At 39.5% G+C, this 22,725-nt stretch overlaps 2 protein-coding genes across 4 annotated transcripts; both read right to left on the reverse strand.

Moving 5' to 3' along the window:
- Positions 1-13,046: 13,046 nt before the first annotated feature.
- Positions 13,047-15,785, reverse strand: LOC103411003 (serine/threonine-protein kinase-like protein CCR4). Its single transcript, XM_070826031.1, has one exon. It carries the CDS (start codon positions 15,487-15,489, stop codon positions 13,153-13,155), a length of 2,337 nt encoding a protein of 778 aa, XP_070682132.1. The 5' UTR covers positions 15,490-15,785; the 3' UTR covers positions 13,047-13,152.
- Positions 15,786-16,898: 1,113 nt separating this feature from the next.
- LOC103421346 (receptor protein-tyrosine kinase CEPR2) lies at positions 16,899-22,233 on the reverse strand. 3 transcript variants are annotated; one of them, XM_008359370.4, is made up of 4 exons: positions 21,807-22,201; positions 21,600-21,687; positions 17,834-20,535; positions 16,899-17,521 (listed from the first exon to the last, which is right to left on the reverse strand). In XM_008359370.4, exons 3-4 carry the CDS (start codon positions 20,391-20,393, stop codon positions 17,109-17,111), a joined length of 2,973 nt encoding a protein of 990 aa, XP_008357592.3. In that variant the 5' UTR covers positions 20,394-20,535; positions 21,600-21,687; positions 21,807-22,201; the 3' UTR covers positions 16,899-17,108. The 3 variants fall into 3 exon arrangements, with proteins under 3 accessions (XP_008357592.3, XP_070682134.1, XP_070682133.1); XM_070826033.1 differs by having other exon boundaries at positions 21,600-22,233; XM_070826032.1 differs by having other exon boundaries at positions 17,834-20,637; positions 20,798-22,210.
- Between the last annotated feature and the right edge of the window lie 492 nt (positions 22,234-22,725).

Raw genomic sequence — 22,725 nt, forward strand, 5'->3', positions numbered from 1 at the left:
TAAAGTTTCCTAATATATTTTGAGAATGATTCATCGCTAAATGTTTTTTAAGTTTCATGTGACATTAAAATGAGTTAAAATAGTATGAAAGGATGAAGGGAATGTAAGAAATGATGTAGAAATGACTCATATATTTATAGAAAAAAAATTAGAATTTTTTTTTTAAAATTTCGTCTTAGAAAAAAAAATATTACATGATGTCAACTAGCAGCACAGCTGGGCTCAACTTTCAGGGTTGGCTGGCTAGCTATGTTTGGCCAGTCCTCTTGCTATTTGGCTATATTTTGGCCAGCTAAGTCTCACATTTTTATGACCCAACTCTTCATTGGAGACTAGTTTTGTATAAAAAAGAACTACCTTTTGGCCGCCCAGTTGAAGATGACTTTACTAGGGGTGTAGTCAAATTAGGATATGATAGGATTTTAATAGACTTTAAAATAAGAGTTTAGTGATGGAGTTTGAAAGAGGGTTTTAAAAGATTTGAAAATCATGATTTAATCAAATTAGGATTTGAGGGAATTTGAATAATACATTCAAATTCATGAGTAGTCAATTAAAATTTTAAAAAAAAATCATACAAATCTAGGTGTAGCGGGAATGCCAAAGATTTGTTAAGATTTTTGTAAACGAAGGGTTTTGATGGATTCGAAGGTGAGAAGTATAAATACAAAATGTCATCAACAATCCAACCCCTAAGATTTCTTTTCATGAGCAAAGAAGATGAACAGTCCTGCTACCATGAATTCTTCTCCACTTTTTCTTTCACTTCTTTTTGTCCTTCCTCCGCAGATTTGAGGATATATCTACCATGGTTCTGATGCTTGTTCTGTTTCTCATACTATAATTGGGGCTGCTGTCGTGGGAAAAAAAATAAGGGGTGCTACATTTTAGCCACTGTAAACGGATTTGAAAGAGAAGGTGGAGGAGGGGAATGGAGAACCTGATGAGCTGCAGAAGCTGGATTTGAAGGAGGTGGAGGGCGGATAGGGAGTAGAAGAAGAATAATAGAGTTCTAGTGAGAGAGGTTGAGATTGTAAATGGAGAGGAAAATGAGAGGCAAAGTGAGCGATGATGCAACCATGGTTCTGATGTTTAGGAATCAACGTTGATGGGTTTTAGGATTTTAATTAATGCCCAATTTCTGATTTCACATAATTCCTAATTTTTTAGGGTTTTAAACGTTCAGTTCAGTTAATAGAAAAGATGGGAGCTTTGGATGATTTTACATAAACTTATGTAATTTCATATTTCTGACTTGAGTTGTAGGTTTAGATGATTGTACATAAATATCTGGATTTGGTGATTTGAAGGTTGCATGTAGGTTGTTTGATGAAATGCCTGAGAGAAATATGGTTTCTTGGAATGTAATGCATGGTGGGTATTGGAAGGGTGGGAAGCCAGAGTGTGCATTGAAGTTTAGGAATGTAATGCATGCCAACGTTTCTGGGCTCTGTTTATTTTCTACTTTTGAGCTCACGATTCAGCTGCCTTGGAATGTGATATCTGATTTCTGGGCGGTTCTGGTTCGTTGTTGGATTACACAAAACTGCAGTTTTATGATCTGGGTTTCCTTTGTTTTGCATGACTGAATCAATAGCAGATATTCCATTTTGTTATTAGACATAGTTTTTTCTACTAATTGTGTCCTCATCAATGCACATATCTGATATTTTATTCGTTTGAATCCTCTTTGTTCCATTGTCGATTTTCTTGATGCTTCAATTGTGTCTCTTCTGCAGTAGTCTGTTTTGCTGTTACTTTTTGTTTGATTGATTATAATTTTGTAAAGTAAGTATCGTTTGGCAGTTTTTAGTACCAATTCTTCAGCTAAATGTATACGGAAACGCTACAAATTTTTGTTTTAACATACCTATACACAGCAATTTATGAATCAAACGTATGCGTTTTAATGTTTGGTGTTTGATTCAACAACTGTTTCAAAGTGCTACAATATTCTCTTGGACTGTTTTAGTGTTTGGTGTTTGATTCAACAGCTATTTCAAAGTGCTACAATATTCTCTTGGATTGTTTTAGTATATAATTTTTTTTAAATTCAGGTAAAAAAAAATGAACTGAGCCCAACCGAACCAGAACTGAACAAAAAACCGAAGGGCACTGAACCAAACCAAACTGAACAGTAATTTCAGTTTGGTTTTCGATTTCAGCAATAAATCGAACCAATTGGAACCGAACTTACCCCTAGTGAAGTCCATCCGCAGAGAGAGAGAGAAAGAGAGAGAATGGCTTGCAATGTAAGTGTAGTCCACCAAGCAATGGCATCCGCCATAGCACAGCCTAACAAAGCTCCTCCTCAACCCTCCTGTGCACATCTTTCTTTGTCTTCCAATTCAAAGTCCAAGCCTTTCAAGCTCCTTTGATCCTCCCAATATTCTTTCGCTTCGACCTTCTCCCCCTCTCGCCCGCAAACCGTAGTTCCCTTTGGTTCCAGCAGAGTTCCCAATTTCCTGGTACTCATTTACCCTTCTACCACAATTTCTTGTTTCATTTGTTTTTTTTTATTATTATTGTTTAATAGGTTGTAGGGTGTGGCAAGGCGGAGCCGCTAAGAGTAATGATAGTAATAACCATAGTAGTTGGTTAGTCGGTTATACAGTTGAAATAGTTGGTTAGACAGTTGTAAGGTTGTTAAGTAGGATTGGGTTGTTAGAAAGATAAAAGAATATAAGAAGGGTAGTATTGTACTTTTGTAATGGTAAGTTTTCTCTACATAAACGAAATGTGTAAGGCATTTGGGTGGATCTTTTCATCTTCCAAAACATATATTGAAGAGTTCATCATTCTCTGTAGCTTCTTTCTTTCTCCAGTTTTCACAAGCTATTCTTTTCTTTCTCTTTGTTAATATGGTATCATCGCCGGTGTGCGTTAGTCACTGATTGTGATCCTGGTGTGCTCCGCTGCTGTTCGTTGCTTCATTGGGGGTTCGGTTTGGTGGCTGTTCGTTGCTTCATTGGTGTGCGATTGGAGCAAGATTGGTTTTCTGTTCGATTCCGGCTCAGGTGGTTTCTGATTTTTTAGCTTCTTCAGTTTAAGCAGAGTACTGATTTGATAGAGTTGGGTTCTTTTGTTGATTTGTATATGTTGATTTGCTGCGATAATTAGAAAGCATTGTTTTTGCTGGAAGTGTCATTCTTTCATGCGTTCAAGAAGGTGTCATTCCTTCTAAGTCAAGAAGTTTTGTTGGAAGTGTCATTCTTTCATGCGTTCAAGAAGGTGTCATTCCTTCTAAGTCAAGAAGTTGTGTGTTCAAGAAAGTGTTAGTCTTTCTTCTCAGAGTGTCAGTCTCTGTGCATAATCTCAATTGGTAATTCGTTGTTATTGCTTGAAGATAATCATGGGTAGTCCAACTTTTAAAGTCGATGGAATTCTGGGTATGCTTACTATCAAACTAAGAGATGATAATTTTGCCAAATGGGCATTTCAATTTCAGTCTGTTTTGAGGGGGTATAAATTGTTTGGTCATTTCGATGGCACAACTGTGTGTCCATCAAAGTATGTGGTTAATCCAGAAGCTGGGGTTACAAAGGAGATTACTGAGGCGTTTATGGATTGGGAGTCTACAGATATGGCGTTGCTTAGTTTACTTCTTGCCACTTTAACTGATGATGCGATGGAGTATGTTCTTGGGTGTAGGACTGCTCATGAGGCGTGGGTCAATTTGGTTGATAGATATGCATCTGTTTCTAAGTCTCGGGTCAACCATCTCAAAACTGAGTTACATACCATTCAAAAAGGGTCTGATACAATTGATAAGTATCTCTTGAAGTTGAAAGGTATTAGGGATCAACTCACTGCTGCAGGTGAATCTGTATCTGACAATGATGTCATAATTGCTGGGCTTGCTGGGTTGCCAAAGGAATATGGGACTATTCGTACAGTCATTTTGGCCAGAGAGTCATCTATTTCCTTAAAATAATTTCGAGCACAACTATTGGGGGCAGAAAGGGAGATTGAAGGAGAGATTAATACTTTGTCTCAGAATTTGTCTGCGTTATATGTTCAAGGTTCGAGTTTAAGCACTGGTTCAAGTTCCGCTTCATCTTCCAATTCTCAGGCTCATAATCACATTCCTGCCAGTACTGCGGGAACAATTACTGCGGTGCCATATGGTTCTACTTCTCAGGGTCCCCAAACTGCAGTACATCAGTCTTTGCCTTTGCCACCATTTCAATATCCTGTTTATCCTGTTCCTTCACAGTATCCAGCAGGATATCTTCCACCATCACAATCTCTTATGTATCCTGGTGAGTCGTATGGATATGGTTTTATTGGTCATCCTAGTGATCCAAATACTCATGCTGCACAGCTTAATGTGGGAGCTCAATTTGGGCCTCGAGGATCACATGGGGGTCAATACAGAGGCAATAATTACAGGAATAATAACACTTTCAGGGGACGAGGATATGGTTCCAGCAACTCACGGCCAAATGGTAATAATTCTTGGTCTGGGAGTACTTCTACAAGGACAAATGCTGTGATAGAATGTCAAATTTGTAACAAAAGGGGACATACTGCAGCCAATTGTTATCAGAGGAACATCAATGCTTCTACTTCAAACTATGTTGTTGAATGCCAAATATGTGGCAAGAGAGGACATTCAGCACTTGATTGTTATCAACGAAGCAATTATTCATATCAAGGGCAGCTTCCACCCTCATCATTGTCTGCAATGCAGGCTCAACAAACCACACCATTTGTTCCTCAAGATGCCTGGATTGTTGATTCTGGTGCATCTCATCATATGACAGCTGATGTTAATTCCTTGAATCATGTCACACCTTTTGAGGGTTCTGACAAAATCACCATTGGTAATGGTACTGATCTATCAATCCAAAATATTGGGTCAACTACTTTACAACTGACAATCACTCTCTTATTCTCAACAAAGTGTTACATGTTCCACATATTGCACGAAGTCTTTTATCTGTGAAACAACTCTGTGCTGACAATAAGAGCTGGTTTATATGTGATGAATCTGAATTCTTTGTGCAGAACAAGAAGACAAGGGAAATAGTGTATCAAGGAAAGAGTAAGCCTGAAGAATTGTTCCAGATTCCGGTTGTGCAAAGGCAGAAAGGAGTACAGTCGATTACAAGTAGTCCAGTTGCTTATGTGGGTAAAGCTATCAAATGTGATACATGGCATCAGAGATTAGGGCATCCTACTCCTGAAATCATGAATTGTATGTTACAAAAGTCGAATATTGTGGCTGATAAAGATAGTAAGTCTAGTGTTTGTGTGTCTTGTATTCAGGGGAAAATGTCTAGAACTCCATTTCCAATTAGATCAGTTGCTTGTACTTCTCCATTTGAAAAAATCCACTCGGATGTTTGGGGTCCTTCTCCTGTGAAGTCCTTAGAAGGTTATAGGTACTATGTAACTCTAATTGATGAATATACCAGATATGTGTGGATTTTTCCGATGAGTAATAAATCAGATGTATTTCAAATCTTTGTGAGATTTTATAATTTTGTCCTTACTCAGTTTGGGGTGCACATAAAAGGTTTGCAAACAGATGGTGGAGGAGAGTATGTTAGTAAAGCTTTTACTTATTTTCTAGCTAGCAAGGGTATAAGTTCATTCATTTCTTGTCCATACACTCCACAACAGAATGGAGTGGCAGAAAGGAAACATCGCCATATAGTTGAAACTGCAATCACACTTCTCAATGCTGCTATTTTAACTTCTGAGTTTTGGTATTTTGCATGTGCACACTCTGTCTTCTTGATTAACAGAATGCCATGTAAGATTCTTTCTTTGTCCTCGCCTTATCAACTGCTATATAGGAAAATCCCTGATGTATACTCACTCAAGATTTTCGGATCAGCTGTGTTTCCTTGGTTAAGACCATATGCAGCAAATAAATTGCAAGCCAGATCTGCTATGTGTATATTTTTGGGCTATTCTATGGGGTATAAAGGAGTTATCTGTTTTAATATGCAAACTCGGAAGTGTATTATATCTCGACATGTTGTGTTTGATGAATCATGTTTTCCTGGGAGATTACCTAAGGCAGTTCAGTCAGGTGGGGTACAAAGTCATGAATCACAGAGATGTACACCAGTGATTATACCAGTTCCTTTATATCACCGAGAGCATATCAATAGTCCAATGCATGAGTCTCAGGTGCTTGCACAAGATTCTAGTTCAGCTGAGGTAAATGTAAATCGACATCAGTCTCCATCTATCTCCCACAATGATACTGCAGTTGTCTCGGATTCTCAGGCAATTGAATCACCATTAACACCAGGCTTTACTCTTTCCTCTCACACTGTTACACTTCCCTTGCTTCCTGTCATTGATCCTGCTCAGTTACAGGTAGTTCTACCTTTTGATGCTTCCTCTTCATCTAGTGCATCAGATAATGTTCCGATACGTTCTCATGGGATGCAGACTCGGTTACAAACAGGTGCAATCACAAGACAAAGTTATTCTAACTATCTAGCCTTCCTACCTGAGTTATCTTCCTTACAACTACTGGATGGTAGTTCTGATAATCAATGTTTACATCCATGTCATGCTGGTTTCTCATTTCTGGCTCATGTCTCCGATCATGAAGAACCAAAAACTTTCAAAGGTGCTGCCAGTAAGAAAGAATGGCAGATTGCTATGCAGGAGGAATTTGATGCTCTCAAAGCTCAGGGAACTTGGATTTTAGTTCCACCTCCATCACATCGAATGATATTTGGTAGTAAGTGGGTTTATAAGATCAAGAAGAATCCCGATGGGTCTATTTCCAGATTCAAAGCCCGATTGGTTGCCCAGGGCTTTACACAAGAACATGGTCTTGACTACTCTGAAACTTTTAGTCCTGTTGTTAGACATACTACAATCAGGATTATACTTGCACTTGCTGCTCAGTTTGGTTGGTCTTTGCGCCAATTGGACGTCAAAAATGCTTTTTTACATGGTGAATTAGAAGAAGAGGTTTATATGCAGCAACCCCAAGGTTTTGTTGATCAGGAACATCCAACTCATGTTTGCAAATTAGTGAAATCTCTCTATGGTTTAAAACAGGCTCCTAGGGCTTGGAATTCTAAGTTTACAAGCTATCTTCCAGCCCTTGGGTTTACACCTTCTCTTTCTGATTCAAGTCTATTTGTCAAGACTGATAATGAAGATATTATTTTGTTGCTGTTGTATGTGGATGATATCATCCTTACTGGTTCCAATTCCATAAAGGTACAAGGCATAATCAACAACTTGGCAGCAGTGTTTGATCTTAAAGATATGGGGCGTTTAAGCTATTTCTTGGGTTTGCATATTCATTATAATGATGATGGGTCTCTGTTTATTAACCAATCCAAGTATGCCACAGATTTGTTGAAAAAGGCAAGCATGGACTCTTGTAAGCCCACATCTACTCCTTTCAAGCCACACACACAGATTCTTGCTGGTGAAGGTACATTGTTATCTGATCCAAGTCAATATCGAAGTATTGTTGGTGCCCTTCAGTATTTGACTTTCACAAGGCCTGATCTTGCTTATTCAGTGAATATGGTGTGTCAATTTATGACAGCACCAACTGATGCCCATTTTCATCTGGTCAAAAGAATCCTCCGTTATATTCAGGGAACCATCAGCTATGGTTTATGCTATACTAAAAGTGACAATTTCCACATCAATGCCTATTCAGACTCTGATTGGGCTGCAGACATTACTACTCGACGATCACTTTCCGGGTTTGTGGTCTATATTGGCTCTAATCCTGTTTCATGGCAATCCAAGAAGCAATCTACAATATCCCGCAGTTCTACTGAAGCTGAGTACAAAGCTTTGGCACACTGTGCAGCTGATGTGTCATGGATTCGATCTGTGTTCAAAGATATTCATCAGTTTCTTCCTCATCCTCCTGCTCTTCACTGTGATAATCTGTCAGCCCTTGCCTTAAGTTCTAATCCGGTGTTTCATTCTAAAATAAAACACCTTGATACAGATTACCATTTTGTTAGAGAAAAGGTCCAAAAAGGTGACATCAGTGTTCATTACATTCCAACAGATGATCAGGTTGCTGATGTATTCACCAAGGGCTTACATAGTCCTGTTTTCTTGAAGCATTGCCGGTTTCTTGGTTTGGGATTGTCACCGATTGTTCAGCAAACTAAGCTCGGTTGCTCCATGCTTAGTTTGAGGGGGGAGTAATAACCATAGTAGTTGGTTAGTTGGTTATACAGTTGAAATAGTTGGTTAGACAGTTGTAAGGTTGTTAAGTAGGATTGGGTTGTTAGAAAGATAAAAGAATATAAGAAGGGTAGTATTGTACTTTTGTAATGGTAAGTTTTCTCTACATAAACGAAATGTGTAAGGCATTTGGGTGGATCTTTTCATCTTCCAAAACATATATTGAAGAGTTCATCATTCTCTGTAGCTTCTTTCTTTCTCCAGTTTTCACAAGCTATTCTTTTCTTTCTCTTTGTTAATAGATAGCATGGGTTTTTGTTTGCCTAAGATATAATAGATATGCACATAAAGCAATTGATTGATTTTGGATGATTGTATGTGTAATGTGTGTACCTTTGTGACGCTAAAATTTGAGTCCGGAGAAGTTTTCAAATCTTAATGAATTTATGCCATTGTTTACTTATGTTACTACTTACCACTTTATGTCATGATTTTCTCATGACGAAAAGCAGATTGAATCGAGTCATCCTCCTATCTGCAGTATGGTTTAGTGCATGTCGCTGCTGGAGATTTACTTGGAGCGGAAATTGCATCTGGGAGTGAAAATGGAAGGTGTGCAAGGGAGTACATGGAACAAGGAAAATTGGTTCCAGATGAAATAGTTGTCATGGTAGGGAAAATATAATTATTTGTGTTGACATATCGTCATGCTAGTGATGATTTCTTGGTTTTAATCCTGTAGATGGTGAAAGACCGCCTATTGCAGCCAGATTCTCAAGAAAAAGGTTGGCTTTTGGATGGGTACATGTTGACCCTAGAAACTACAAAGCCTACGTGGCGCGCAGGCCGAGTAATCTATAAGTTAACTACGTCATTCGATGATTGCGGGGCGTGCCAACTCGTCGGCCGAGCTCGGCCGAGGAGTAAATTTTTTGATGTTGCGTTGGGTGCGCGGCTGACTTCTGCGTCTTACGATTGCGGCCGAGGAAGGAACACGTATCGGCCTCTTGGGCTCTCGAACCTGAAGACAAGGCTACTATTTTTACGAAGTTCAATATCAAATTCGGCTTTCAACGTGCCGAATGTAATAACTTGTAACACCTCACTTCGCCGAGAAGGCTGATGAGATGACCTCGACCAATAAGGATTCAGAAATCCTTCTCGACCGAGACTTGGATAGGTAATCAATCGTTCTCGCCGCAGTGCTGTTGATGCCAACGGAAGATACTGCGAGACCGACTGATTCTACGGTGACAGAGCTATCTATGCTGACTTAAGATATCACCGGTTGCTTCCACAGTGCTGTTGATGCCAACGGAAGATGTGTCAGCGAAAAAGAAAAAGAAAAATCACAAGTTGTGAGAACTTGCGCAGGGCAATTTTGTATTGATTTGCAGGGGGCTCCTAAATGATGCACTGCCTCTGTATTTATAGGCTGATGTACTTGCTTGGCACGGCCTGACTCTCGAGTAGAGTCCTATTCCAAATTCCTGACGTGACTTGGATAACCTTCACCTAAACAACCACCAATTAAATATATATATATATATTGCACCTTTCCCATGGCATGCAGACTGCCAAAATGTACGGCAACCAATTAAATATATATATATATATATATATATTAGTCATTCCCACGGCAAGTCTGCCACATCCATCACCAAGTAAAAAGCACCCTAGTCTACCTAGGTTTCCTATAATTTAAACTCATCCATGCATGCATCTTGATGGCTGTCAATTAAATCCAATCCTATCCACATATTCACACGCCTGTTGTGCTGTCATACTTCAAGATATATATCTCATAATAAATCATTATTAAAAGATAATTATGATAAAAATCATAACTTTAAAAATCATTATCTTTTAATAATGACCTTTATTTCTTGATCCAACAGTCAGGAGCTATGTTTACTCAACGGCCTTGATTACTTGGGCCGATGATGTAAAATCGGGTCCAAACAGTACCCTAGGAGCTCATCGCAAGCAATTGCTCTTAAGGAATTAGGCTTTAAGCCGGATCTTTTCGTTCTTATAAAAGTAATTGCTGCTGTTGGTGTTTGTTTCATTATTGTTCAGGAACATTGCACATATATAGGATATTATCTTGAAGAAGCATTGTTACATATTTTAGTTCTTTTATTTTATTTTTTGTAAGTTCATAAGCCATGACAATCATTGCAGGTCCCAGAAGATATTCTTGTTGAGAGAGTTGTTGGAAGAAGGTTAGATCCAATTACTGGAAAGATATACCATTTGAAGTATTCTCCCCCAGAGACCCAAGAGATAGCGTCAAGGCTCACCCAATGTTTTGACGATACAGAAGAAAAGGTACATTTTAAATCATTCTTCCAACTCAGAATACTTTGACTTCGAGGTGATCGATTATCATTTTTCTCTTGTTCAATAGTTATTCTTAATTTTCTGACAGTCTATGTAGGCTTCTAATCAAGTATTGCCTCTTAGCGACTAAATTTATTTTTTTATTTTACTTCAACAAGGTGAAATTGCGATTAAACACTCATCATCAGAATGTGGAGGCGGTACTTTCATTGTATGAAGGCATAACAACTAAGGCAAGTATATAATCTCTCTCTCTCTCTCTCTCTCTCTCTCTCTCTCCCCTTCCCTGTCTAATGTGTGTATTTATATAATCTTACTTCAACAAGGTGAAATTGCGATTAAACACTCATCATCAGAATGTGGAGGCGGTACTTTCATTGTATGAAGACATAACAACTAAGGCATGTATATAATCTCTCTCTCTCTCTCTCTCTCTCTCTCTCTCTCTCTCTCTCTCTCTTCCCCCTCCCTCCCTCCCTCCCTCCCTCCCTCCCTCCCTCTCTCCCTCTCTCCCCTTCCCTGTCTAATGTTTGTATTTATATAATCTTACTTCAACAAGGTAAAATTGCTATTAAACACTCATCATCAGAATGTGGAGGCGGTACTTTCATTGTATGAAGACATAACAACTAAGGCATGTATATAATCTCTCTCTCTCTCTCTCTCTCTCTCTCTCTCTCTCTCTCTCTCTCTCTTCCCCCTCCCTCCCTCCCTCCCTCCCTCCCTCCCTCTCTCCCCTTCCCTGTCTAATGTGTGTATTTATATAATCTGAACTATAGCTGTTGTTTTGGTTTTCCACTTGGAAAAGAGTTGAGTGAGTTTTGCCCCCTCAATTAGAATTTTGCTGCACTGTGCTCCTCCCTCCTATTTTTTCCTCCAAAAAGTTGCGCATGATTCGCAGGTCAGCCTTTTTTTAAGGGTATTTTCAGTTCTGATACGTTGGTACAAACACTGTTGAAAGGGTTATGTGCGAAGTACATGCAACTTTTTGGAAGACAAGAAGAATAAAGTTAGTTGTGGGTTGCCCATTGCAATAAAATTTAAACTGAGTTGGGTGACTCAATTTTCTTTTTCCGGGTGGAAAACTGTAACAAGACCTAAAATCCAGGTGCTATTGGTGTAATTTGCCTTTTATATTTTAACTTCTGCTGGCAACCGTTGGACGAGATTGCATAATGTATGATGAAAATACTGTATTAATTTGATTGTGGATTATCGACATTCACTGTGTTATATAACTTGGAGCGTACTTCTGTTTGCTTCAGATTAATGGAAGTGTTACCAAGGAGGATGTGTTTGCCGAAATCGACAGTGCGCTGACGAGACTTGTTGAGAAAAGAAAGGCGACTTGGGAATCTCTGGCAGCATAGAAGGTGTAGTGCTTCTATCCTTACAAGTTTAGTTCCAAGTCAGTAATTTGTGCACAATTTGGTTGTTGGGATATGCTTGCAATCTCCCGCGAAGGAAAACACAACTTCTACATGCCCTGTGGAAAGGTCAGCCCAAAAAAAAGGAAAATAAGTAAATTACACTCATTATCTGTTGGACCACAGTTATTTTTAAGGATATTGTGAATCAAAATTGGAGCAATATGGAGAAATATTGTTCTTTGTTTTTTCTATACAACGGTCGCTTGATACCCAAGATCCGAATTATAGCTCCAATTAGCAAGGCCATCTGCAACCACATTTTTCTTCTGGTACACGTTAATTAAACATATCTTCTGTACAACCTAGTTGCATCACTCAAAGATACGAAGATAAGAAGGGTTTAGGGTTTTGTTTTGTTCAAGTAATGAAGATTGAAGAGATTGATAGCTTTGTTGGTTTGGGTGGTGTTATCCACACACCCGTTTTTGTCTTCCACATACGCGTTTTCATTTTCCACACATTCCTTGTTAATTTCTATCTTTTGATATTCTTCAATTCATTTGATCCGATTGCCAAGAAGGGTGTGAGAGGTAAAAATGGGTTTGTAGATAGCATCACGCTATTTGTTTTTGTGAGCATTATGTTAGGTATTTATTATACTTTTTCTTCCTTTTCAGTCTTAATTTATTAGGTATTTCTTATCAATTTATACTAGATATATTAGCTGCAGACGTTGTATTTGTATACTTTTCCTCCAATTTGACTCTGTTCTTGAAGAAAAAAATAACATTCAAAGCTAAACCAGCAAATGCCAAAAAATTAAGGAAACAAAAAAGTCCAATATATGCATAAAATTTGGAAAAATGAATGGTTTTTGGTCAACAACAATTGACGATGCCGTCGCACCATTACATCGTCACGTAGATTCAATTCATTTGATCCGATTGCCAAGAAGGGTGTGAGAGGTAAAAATGGGTTTGTAGATAGCATCACGCTATTTGTTTTTGTGAGCATTATGTTAGGTATTTATTATACTTTTTCTTCCTTTTCAGTCTTAATTTATTAGGTATTTCTTATCAATTTATACTAGATATATTAGCTGCAGACGTTGTATTTGTATACTTTTCCTCCAATTTGACTCTGTTCTTGAAGAAAAAAATAACATTCAAAGCTAAACCAGCAAATGCCAAAAAATTAAGGAAATAAAAGTCCAATATATGCATAAAATTTGGAAAAAGGAAAAGAAAATGAATGATTTTTGGTCAACAACAATTGATGATGCCGTCGCACCATTACATCGTCACGTAGATTCAGTCGTGGAACTGGAAGGAGAGCAAGAAGGGTTTTCCAAAAAATAAGCCGACGCTGTTTCCAGGATACTTACAATGTAAGTCATGGATGGCCTGTCACAACCTTGTAAACTTACACAGTCCGCTGCCAAGTAGCCAACATATGCCACTGCCTCTATTTCAAACGGCGTTGGAGCTGCAATTCTTGGATCCAAAATCCGGTGTATCTTGTCGCTCACAATGTACGGCACGGCAAAATCGACAATGTTTCTTGGCATCCCGTTCTCATTTCTGTGTATTGCGTTGTAACCGGATAACAATTCAAGCAACACCACTCCGAAGCTATAGACGTCGCTCTTGGTCGTTAGGTGTTGAAGCCTGTAGTACTCTGGGTCGATGTACCCAAATGTGCCAGCTGCACCAAGCGAAAGGTGCGACTCTTCATCCTCCGGCCGCATTAAAGATAGGCCGAAATCGGATACCTTGACCAGCAATGTGTCATCCAGTAGTATGTTGGATGACTTGATGTCGCGGTGTATGATTGGCGGGACTGCGTACTCGTGCAGGTACTCGATCCCTCGGGCTGCGTCAAGAGCCACTTTGATGCGCTTGGCCCATGAGAGCAAGGTCGAATGTGGGAGCTTGTGGAGATGGTCATGGAGGGAGCCATTGTTCATGTATTCATACACGAGTATTCGCTCTTTTGCGTCTTCGAAGAATCCAAGTAATCGAACCAAGTTCTTGTGGTTGAGACGTGAAAGGGACTCAAGCTCGTTTACAAAAGCATTGTCCTGGTCTTGCTGGCGCTTTGTGCAGCTACCAACGTGTGATGAAGAGACTGACGTCTCAGCACGCTTGATGGCTACTTGGCGACCGTCATCTAATGTGGCGTAGTAGACAGAGCCGTAGCTGCCTGTTCCGATTTTGTGTTCTTCAGAGAAATTGGAGGTGGCTTCGAGTAGTAGTTGCAGTGGAAATTCCTCCAAGGAAGCCCCATTGGCGCCCATGCTCACCAAATGGCTTAGCCGCTTCTCTAATACCGGTGGCCCTGCCGTTGCTGCTGCGCCTTGCTCGGCCTGTAACTGGGGCTGCTCATCCAAGGGGCCTGAGTCATGAACACGGGATCCTCCAACTCTAGTTTTGCAATACTTGAAGTCAAAGAAACATACCGACACCACCAAAGCTAAGAACCCAACACAACCCACTACAAGAAAAGCAATCATTTTTTTGCTCCACTTACTGCTTCCTGATTCTGGTGGCAGCGATGGCAAGGGCACGGGCACTGGCAACGGATTGCTGCATGATAGACATTCACCTGTACATGGACCCGGCTTCACATCACGTCCGAATACCATGAAATTGTTTGAGACATCGAAAATTGGGTTGCCCCAACAATACAAGGAAAAGTTGGATGATGAAACTCCGCAGAAGACGCTGCGTTTTGCTTCAATTGCGGTGAAGTAAGTACCTTTCAGAGTCTCAGGCAAGCTGAAATTATTTTCCCCCCAACAAACAACTGTTCCATTAGGCCGGAGAGCGCAACTGCGGTTTTCTCCCAAGGCCAGAGATGTGAATCTCCCTTGAGGTTTCTCACCCTTCATTTCTCCCCAGCAATCCAAACTGTTATCGACCGATGAGATAGCACACGCATGACCGAAACCAGCACTCACTGCTTTGTAAACATTCTTGCCACTAGCTCTAGGCTCCTTCCCAACCACTATATAATTGCTTCCTAAGCAAGTAACCTTTCCGATTTGTGATACCCCGCATACAAATTTCTCTCCCACCGCAATGCTTGAAAATCCGTACTCGTGTCTACTGATCGTGCTATTGCGAAACCAATGCCATTGCCAACATTGGAGGCGACTACTAGTACTAGTCGTCCCATTCTGAATAAGTCCGCAAACGTGAGAATTTCCGGCAACAAGTTGCGTGAAAGGTGGACCGCGGTAGATGCGCTTGTGGGACAAGTGCGTGCCATTAGCAGAGAACCTCCAGCAACTCAAAGTAGAATTAGTATTGGAGGAGGAAGAAGATGGTGGGGGCCTCAAGGCGCATAAGAAGCCATCTCCGGCAACTAGAGCAGTGAAGGAAGAAGAAGCATTCTTGTCGAGAGGAATTTGAACGCCGCCGCCGCCCCCATTGCTTCCACTTGCAGTTGTAGGAAACTTAAAACCAGTACAATTGAGAAAGGATTTCTGGTTTTGGGGATGTATGAGTGCACAGATTAATGTCTGATTAGAAGATTCGGAAATCGACACAGTGGATGAGGAGAGTGAGTGAGGAAGGAAAGTAAGCAAGGAGAAGGTGATGAGGGGAAGGATTAAAGAATAAGAAGCAGCCGCCATAGTCGGCAGAGAGATATTTGATAGTCAAATAATTGGGGGGCGGATGCAGAAAATTTCATTGGAGAGGAAGGAGCAGAAGGAGAATTAAAGACATGGGATTGGTTAATTTTGTGGTGTCAACTTCAGTTTAAACGTGTAGAAGGTGGACGAGTAGGGGTGAGAAGACCAAGACCAGAATCATCACACGGTTTTGAGAGAGGGAGTTTTTGAGGACCAAAGACTAATTCTAGTGAGAGAGACCAGAGTGGGAGCGATGGAAAAACCAGATCGTGTTTCCATCACACTGAAAAATCTCTTCGAGCGTGTGACTGAGATACTCGATTACGTCTAACTCAACAAAGGATAGTCTTGCTTGCTAAGCTTGTTCAAAATAGGAAAGCGGACTTAATCTGAGCTAGTAGAAGAAGCAGGAAAGACTTTTAATCCTGCTAAGAATGGTAGGACGACTAAGTGTCAAAACTTAATCTTATTTACAAATAAGAAAGTAATAAAATATGAGAGCCGTTTAGTACTACAGTTGAGAGAAATTTTTACGTTTATAAGTTATTGGTTCTAGATTTGAATCTCATAAGTAAAGAGTTTGCAATCAATTTATTTTTTCTACTTTGATATAAATATATTAATGTATTTCTAGATAATCACATCCGAACAAACTCTATAATTTTGTTTTTCAACTAAATATGTAAAATCACGTCAACAAATCAAGCTCCAGCAATCTCTTCGAAGGTAAATGTCAAACTTAGTAGCTTATTCTCTCTCTACAAATTTACAGACCTCTTTCTCACTCTTCAGCCTAAGTTTTTGATTCTTACAAAATCAAATATTGTGTTACACAGCGACTAGGGAGAAGACAAAAGTTTATGAATATAATGATGAATAAAGAACAATAAAATAATCAAATTTGAAAAGTCTATTGGAGATGTTTTTAGGTCCTTCTTCTTCCAATGTAGGAATCATACTCTTAACAAACACACTCACGTGTAACAAATTTTTAGATCTTACACGTGGATAACACAAATTATGTGACGTGGACCACGTGTGAGCGTTGGGCATCACACATGAGCAAACCTGTCTACTTGTGAAGCTTAATAGTCACACGTGTTTCACGTTTAAGGTTTGATAGGTGTTCCACGTGTTGAGAGTATGAATCTTACATCCAAGAATAAAGAACCTTGCATGTTCTTATATGAAACCAAATTACTCCCCATATTACGAGTTAATTTCATGTTGAAATCTCAACTTTTTTTTATTGAACAACAAGGTAAGACGACACACACACCACCACCACCATCATCTTTGGTGATGCAAGGCAGAACACTATTAAACTTAGGGCACTAATGCTAGATAGACCAACTTTTAAACCAAATTTGTAAATTATATAATGTGTTACCAAATAAGAAATAAACACGTTAATCAACACTTAAGTAATAATTCAATCATCAACAACCACGTCAAATGATTTACAAAATTTAGTTTACAAAATTGATCTCATTAGCATTACCCGTAAACATAACGGTACATTTACTAAGCATATATATGATTTTAAATTCTCTACTTACATGACAAGCATTATAAAACGAAGAAATTAACACTATGTATCTACCTTTTGAACCTTGCAATTAGCTAGCTACTGCTAAAAGAGACAATTCATCAGTACTGGGTGAGAAATCCTTGACGTTTTCGTCGTTACAGGTGTTGTTTCCGGACCTGAAAGTGCAAGGATCAGCAGCCGTAAGCATCTTTATAACATCCCGCATTGTCGGGCGCAAGGACGGTAGCTTGGTAGTGCAGAGAACAGCAACCTTCAAGACCTTGATCATGTCGTCCTCGACACATTCATGTGCCACTTTATCATCTAGAATCTTAACAACCGCTTCACGGTCACTCAGATGCGTTGAAACCCAGTAAACAATATCCTTTCCTTCACCGTAATCCTCTTCAACTGGTCTCCTGCCAGTTACTAGCTCGAGCAGCACCACACCGAAACTATACACATCGCACTTTTCGTTCACTTTAGCAGTATAAGCCAGCTCTGCAGGAAATTAGTTCAAAAAGTTTGAGCACATGCAGGTTGTGAAGATTTTGGATACAATCCCAAGTGAATTAAACCGGCAAAAAAAATATAAATTAAAGCAGCATCAAATCTGGTGAGCAGATCAAAATTCTAGAGTTGTAGAAGTTGTCACCGAGCAATTGCTTAACGCATAGTTGAAGCAAGAAACCAACGCTAACATATGTGAAATGACTAACAAGTTTCCGATACATTCTTTAAGATAAGAAGTATAATTATATATCATAACAATGGAAGGATAAATGTATGTGGTTTCGTAGATTTGAAACTCACCAGGAGCAATATAGCCATGTGTGCCAGCGAGGGAGCTGTAATCACAACCCTTCTGAGAGCTTTCTGCAATCTTTGCAACTCCGAAATCAGCAACTTTTGCCTCATAGTCGTCGTCGAGCAGAATGTTGGTGGATTTAATATCTCTATGAATTATAGCTGGTGAACAATCATGATGCAGATAAGCAATGCCCCTAGCTGCTCCCAAAGCAATCGTATACCTCTGGCACCAATCCAATTCGGGCTCCCCGCTTTTAATATCCCTGTGAAGCGCTTGAAATAAATTACCATTTGCCATGTACTCAAACACGAGAACACTAGATCCGCCATTCGCTGAACAAGCGTATAGCTTCAGTATATTTCTATGCCTGATCTTCCCCAAAATGTCCATCTCTGCAGTCAAAAGCTTCATGCCATCTCCTTTCCAGAGTTGTTTGACAGCTACCGTGCCACGACCTTTCTTCAAATCTATGCGGTAAACTTTCCCTGTACTGCCACTTCCAATCAAATTTTCTTCTTTCAAATCGCATATATCATCTGCATCTATTTCCAACTGGTGGAAAGACGCAAGTTTCCATTTCAGATCTTTCTCCTTCCCTGCTTCCAAATTATTTTCTCTGTCAACTGCCTCCCCAAGCTTGAAGTTCTTATGACTAACCAGCAGTAATCCAGCAAAAACAGCAACCAACGCCAATGCTATAATCGAGAACAAAACCAGTTTATTTTCAAGCACCTTTTTTTTATTCGGCTTTTCAGTACACATGTTCATCCCAGAATTTGTACGTGTTCTGGAATATTGATCAATGCAGAGTCCCTTGTTTCCATCAAAGGCTTTGTCTCCTCCAATGGTCAGAAGATCAGATGGTACTCTTCCGGATAACTGATTCCCCGACAAATCTATAGAACTTAGCTTCAGTTTCACCAAAGTTTCAGGAATCAAACCCGTGAGGCTATTTTGCGAGAGATTTAGAGAGTTCAAAGAGCTTATTAGTGATAACGTGCGTGGGATATTACCAGTTAAAGAATTCGAAGCAAGATTCACGTCCACCAACTTAACACAGTATCCCAATTCTGATGGTACCGATCCTGTCAGAGAATTGTGTTCAAGATGCAAAGATGACAGCTGCTTTAGAGCACCAATTTCGGAAGGTATTTCACCGGAAAATTTATTACCACTCAGAGAGAGCCTCTCCAAGTCTGATAGGCTCCCAAGTTGTGGAAGATAACCAGAGAAACCATTGTTCTCCAATTTCAACTGATTCAAGCTGGTAGAAAACCCAATGCTGGGGGAGATCTCTCCGCTGAAGTCGTTATCACTGAAATCAATCATTGTTGCGTAGGGAAGTGACCAAAACTCAGCTGGAATCTTCCCAGACAAACGGTTCTGATTGACTCTCAGCCTCTCTAGAGATTTACATCGAACGTAAGAGTCTGGCAGCTCCCCAGAAAAATTGTTGCCCAAAGCAAGCAAGAATTGTAACCTGCCCTTTTCACAAAGAAACCTTGGGAAACCACCTGAAAACTGATTCTCGGATATGTCAATGCTTTCCAAAGGTGAGAATCTGCCAAAATTGGTTGGAAACTCCCCGGAAAATCTGTTTTCATAAATTGAGATTGCAACAAGGTGTTTCATATCGCCGAACCCAGCAGGGAATTCCCCGGAGAAATTGTTCCTGAATAACTGAAAAACCACCAAGTTCTTGAGATTTCCCATCTCGGAAGGCAACTTCCCATAAAACTTGTTTGATGAGAAATCAAATTCCCTTAGGAGGGTGAGATTAGCGAGCCCTGGTGGGATTTCCCCAGTCAAATTGTTTTGAAAAAGCTCAATCTTATTGAGTTTTTGCAGCTGGGAAATCGAGTTGGTGAGCTTCCCAGAGAGCTTGTTCTTCGACATATCCAACGTCTCCAGTGCCTTCATTTTGTAAACAGATTCCGGAATCTCTCCTCTGAACTGGGAATTCCCCAGATGGAGCCAAGTCAAGTTGGTCAAGTTTCCAAGCCCCTCAGGGATTTCACCTTCATCAAATTCATTTTCCCCGAGCCCGAGGGAATTCAACGCAGTCAGATTCCCCACCCATGATGGGAATGCCGCGGAGAAGGAGTTTGTAGAAAGATCAAGAATCTCCAATTTTCCGAGGGCAGAAAGATCCGGGATTGCTCCCACCATTTTGTTGCCGGTGAGATTTAAAGTTTTGAGATTGGCACAACGAGTGACTTGGGCAGGAAGCTTTCCTGTAATGTTGTTGCAAGGCAGCGAAAGTGTGGCGAGACTGTCAAGAACACCAATGGCGGGCGAAATCTCACCCGAGAGGGACTTGTTATCAAGAGCAACTCCAATTACTTTCCCGCTAATCCGATCGCAGGCGACTCCGAAGAAGTTGCAGGGCGACCGATCTGCGGTCTCTTTCCAGGAATCGAGAACATTCAGGGGGTCTTTGAGCTGCCTCTTCAACTCAAGGAGGGCTTCAGCTTCCGTTTCAGTTCCGACCGTTAGAGGCATGCATGGCGGGAAAAGCAAACAGAGGAGGAACACAGTCGGCAGCAGCAAGTACAATGCCATTGGAATGTAGTAATAGGTTGTAGTAGGGGTAGAATGGTCAATTAGAGACGACGGAGCTTTAAATTTGGCGACCACCACCGCTACCCCATGCCGATGCCATTCTTTGAACTTGAACCAGTTCGGAAGAAGCGTAAGGATACAGCTGTGCAGAAAAAGCCCACAGGTCATTGTCCCTGACTGCATTGTTCTTTTAATTTATAATATTAACAAAAACGCTATATTTACCATTTATTTATAAGGAAAACTAATGAAAAGGGCTTGAAAACTTTGAGTTTTAATGATAAGGACAAAATAAAGGGTAAAGTGAATAGTACCATGATTGACTTTTTAGTGTAAAAATGTGGTTTTTCGTTAAAGTGAACAGTACCGGGTGTTTTTCGTTAAAGTTCCCTTATTTATATCACCATTTGTACCAACTCTTTATCTTTAATAGAAATGAAACCTACATGTTTTGACGAACTTACACTTATTAGAGAGATGATACAAATGACGGTAAATAGATGGTAAGTGTAACACTTACTAATAACAAGACTTTTTAACCAAAAATATAAACCTGAGATTAACATAACTCCTCACTTGAGTCCCTGAGATTTGTCTATGCATTTGTCACACAGCGGAGCAATGGTCGTTTTGGATAATTCCATTAGAATTTCCGCCCCTTATTTGCCTCTTTAAACCATTTATTTTGGATGAATGTTCTTACTGTATAACACAAAAGAGTTACTGTTTCACATTGTGACAAGACCGAGATCAATACTCACTGATCTTTAGTTTAGAAACTAAGCTCCAATTGCGCCAAAATTCAAGAACCAATGCTTTAATTTCATCGAATTACTTACTTAGGACTTAACTAATTTATTAAAACTAAAAGAAAGCAATACTGTTATATTTTGCAAGTAGCAACTAATTAATTAAAGTTATTAAGTTAAAAAAACTTGATGTTTTGAGCCAGAAAAATAGCTTAATTTTGGATTTCCTAAATTTTCTTGCCAGTATAAAAATAAATTATTTAGGCTTTGGATTAATTTTGTTTTGTTTTTTGAATAATAAAAAAGTAGTTTTTAGCTTATCTAGTAATATTAATCAAGCAGAAGGCATTCATAAATTGAGAAACTACAAAAATGAAGAAAGAATTAATCCAACAGAATCGCAAAAAATATTTAGAGTTAACCTAGAGAGAGGTAAGAGACGATTAGATTAGAGTACCTGATGATGACGATCAGATCCAAGTGAGTGCTAGATCATGTGGCGGAGGAAGTAGCATCAAGTGTCGGCAGCCAATGCCTCATCACATCTGATGAAGGACCAGTTAACAACAGGTGGGAATTGTATCAAACAAACTGGATTAATTTGGGGAATAAATTATACAGAAGAGAAGGCAAACAGAAGGAGCATGCTATGATACAACTTTACTTTGTGTTTGTTTGTTTATTTGGGTGATGGGATATATGAACAGGTGTTGTGCATGCATATGGTGATGGTCCATGGATATGGATGGAGACTGGAGAGATGATATCTGACACTCCCTTCCTTACTACCCACATGTTTCTTGCTTGCTAAGTTCACCACTCACCACTCAGTAATCCTTCATCAACCTAGGCACTAAATAATTTTATGTGTGTGTGTATGTATTTGTAAAACTCAGGAAATTAAGCACATAAAAACGAGAAAAACAAGCGACACAGACAGCGGAAGGTGGAGAAGGCAGAAGAGATAAGCAAGGACGAGAGAGAGAGAGAGAGAGAGAGAGATAGAGAGATGAGTAATAGTGTATCTACGTGACTGGTGCGAGGGAGGGAGGCCATAATGGAGAGAGCAGAGACAAAAATGCTTTATGAACAACATTTGGAAACTAGGGCCTCCAAAACCACGAAAAAGTAATTATTGTTACATGATATGATTGGAATCCGGATGTTTGCCGGATCATCTTTGCGAGGATCACAGAGATTCATGAATCGTGTCCATTTATCGTATATTTTGCGATAAAAAATTATTTTAAATATTTTTATTTAAAATTAAACACAAACAGCACTTGACAAAAATTGATCACACGATGTATGATGACCATTTCTATCGATTTTAATTTCAACGACCAAAGTGAGAAGTTGTGAGGCCCACACCATATTGAACTTCAACAATCTGAATCGTCTATTTTTCAAGTTGCACCTCTTAGATTGTTCTTGCAAAATATTAGTCAAATTAGAAATATTTGAGATATCTAATTGAGTTCAAATAAATTGACGAATACTTTGTTCTATAAGAAACAATGAAATTTCATTGTGATAATTAAATAGAAAAATAGTTTCAAATTGAATTGAATTTTTGCAAAGAT

Source organism: Malus domestica, chromosome 08 (genome assembly GCF_042453785.1).
Source record: "Malus domestica chromosome 08, GDT2T_hap1".
Lineage (NCBI taxonomy): Eukaryota > Viridiplantae > Streptophyta > Magnoliopsida > Rosales > Rosaceae > Malus > Malus domestica.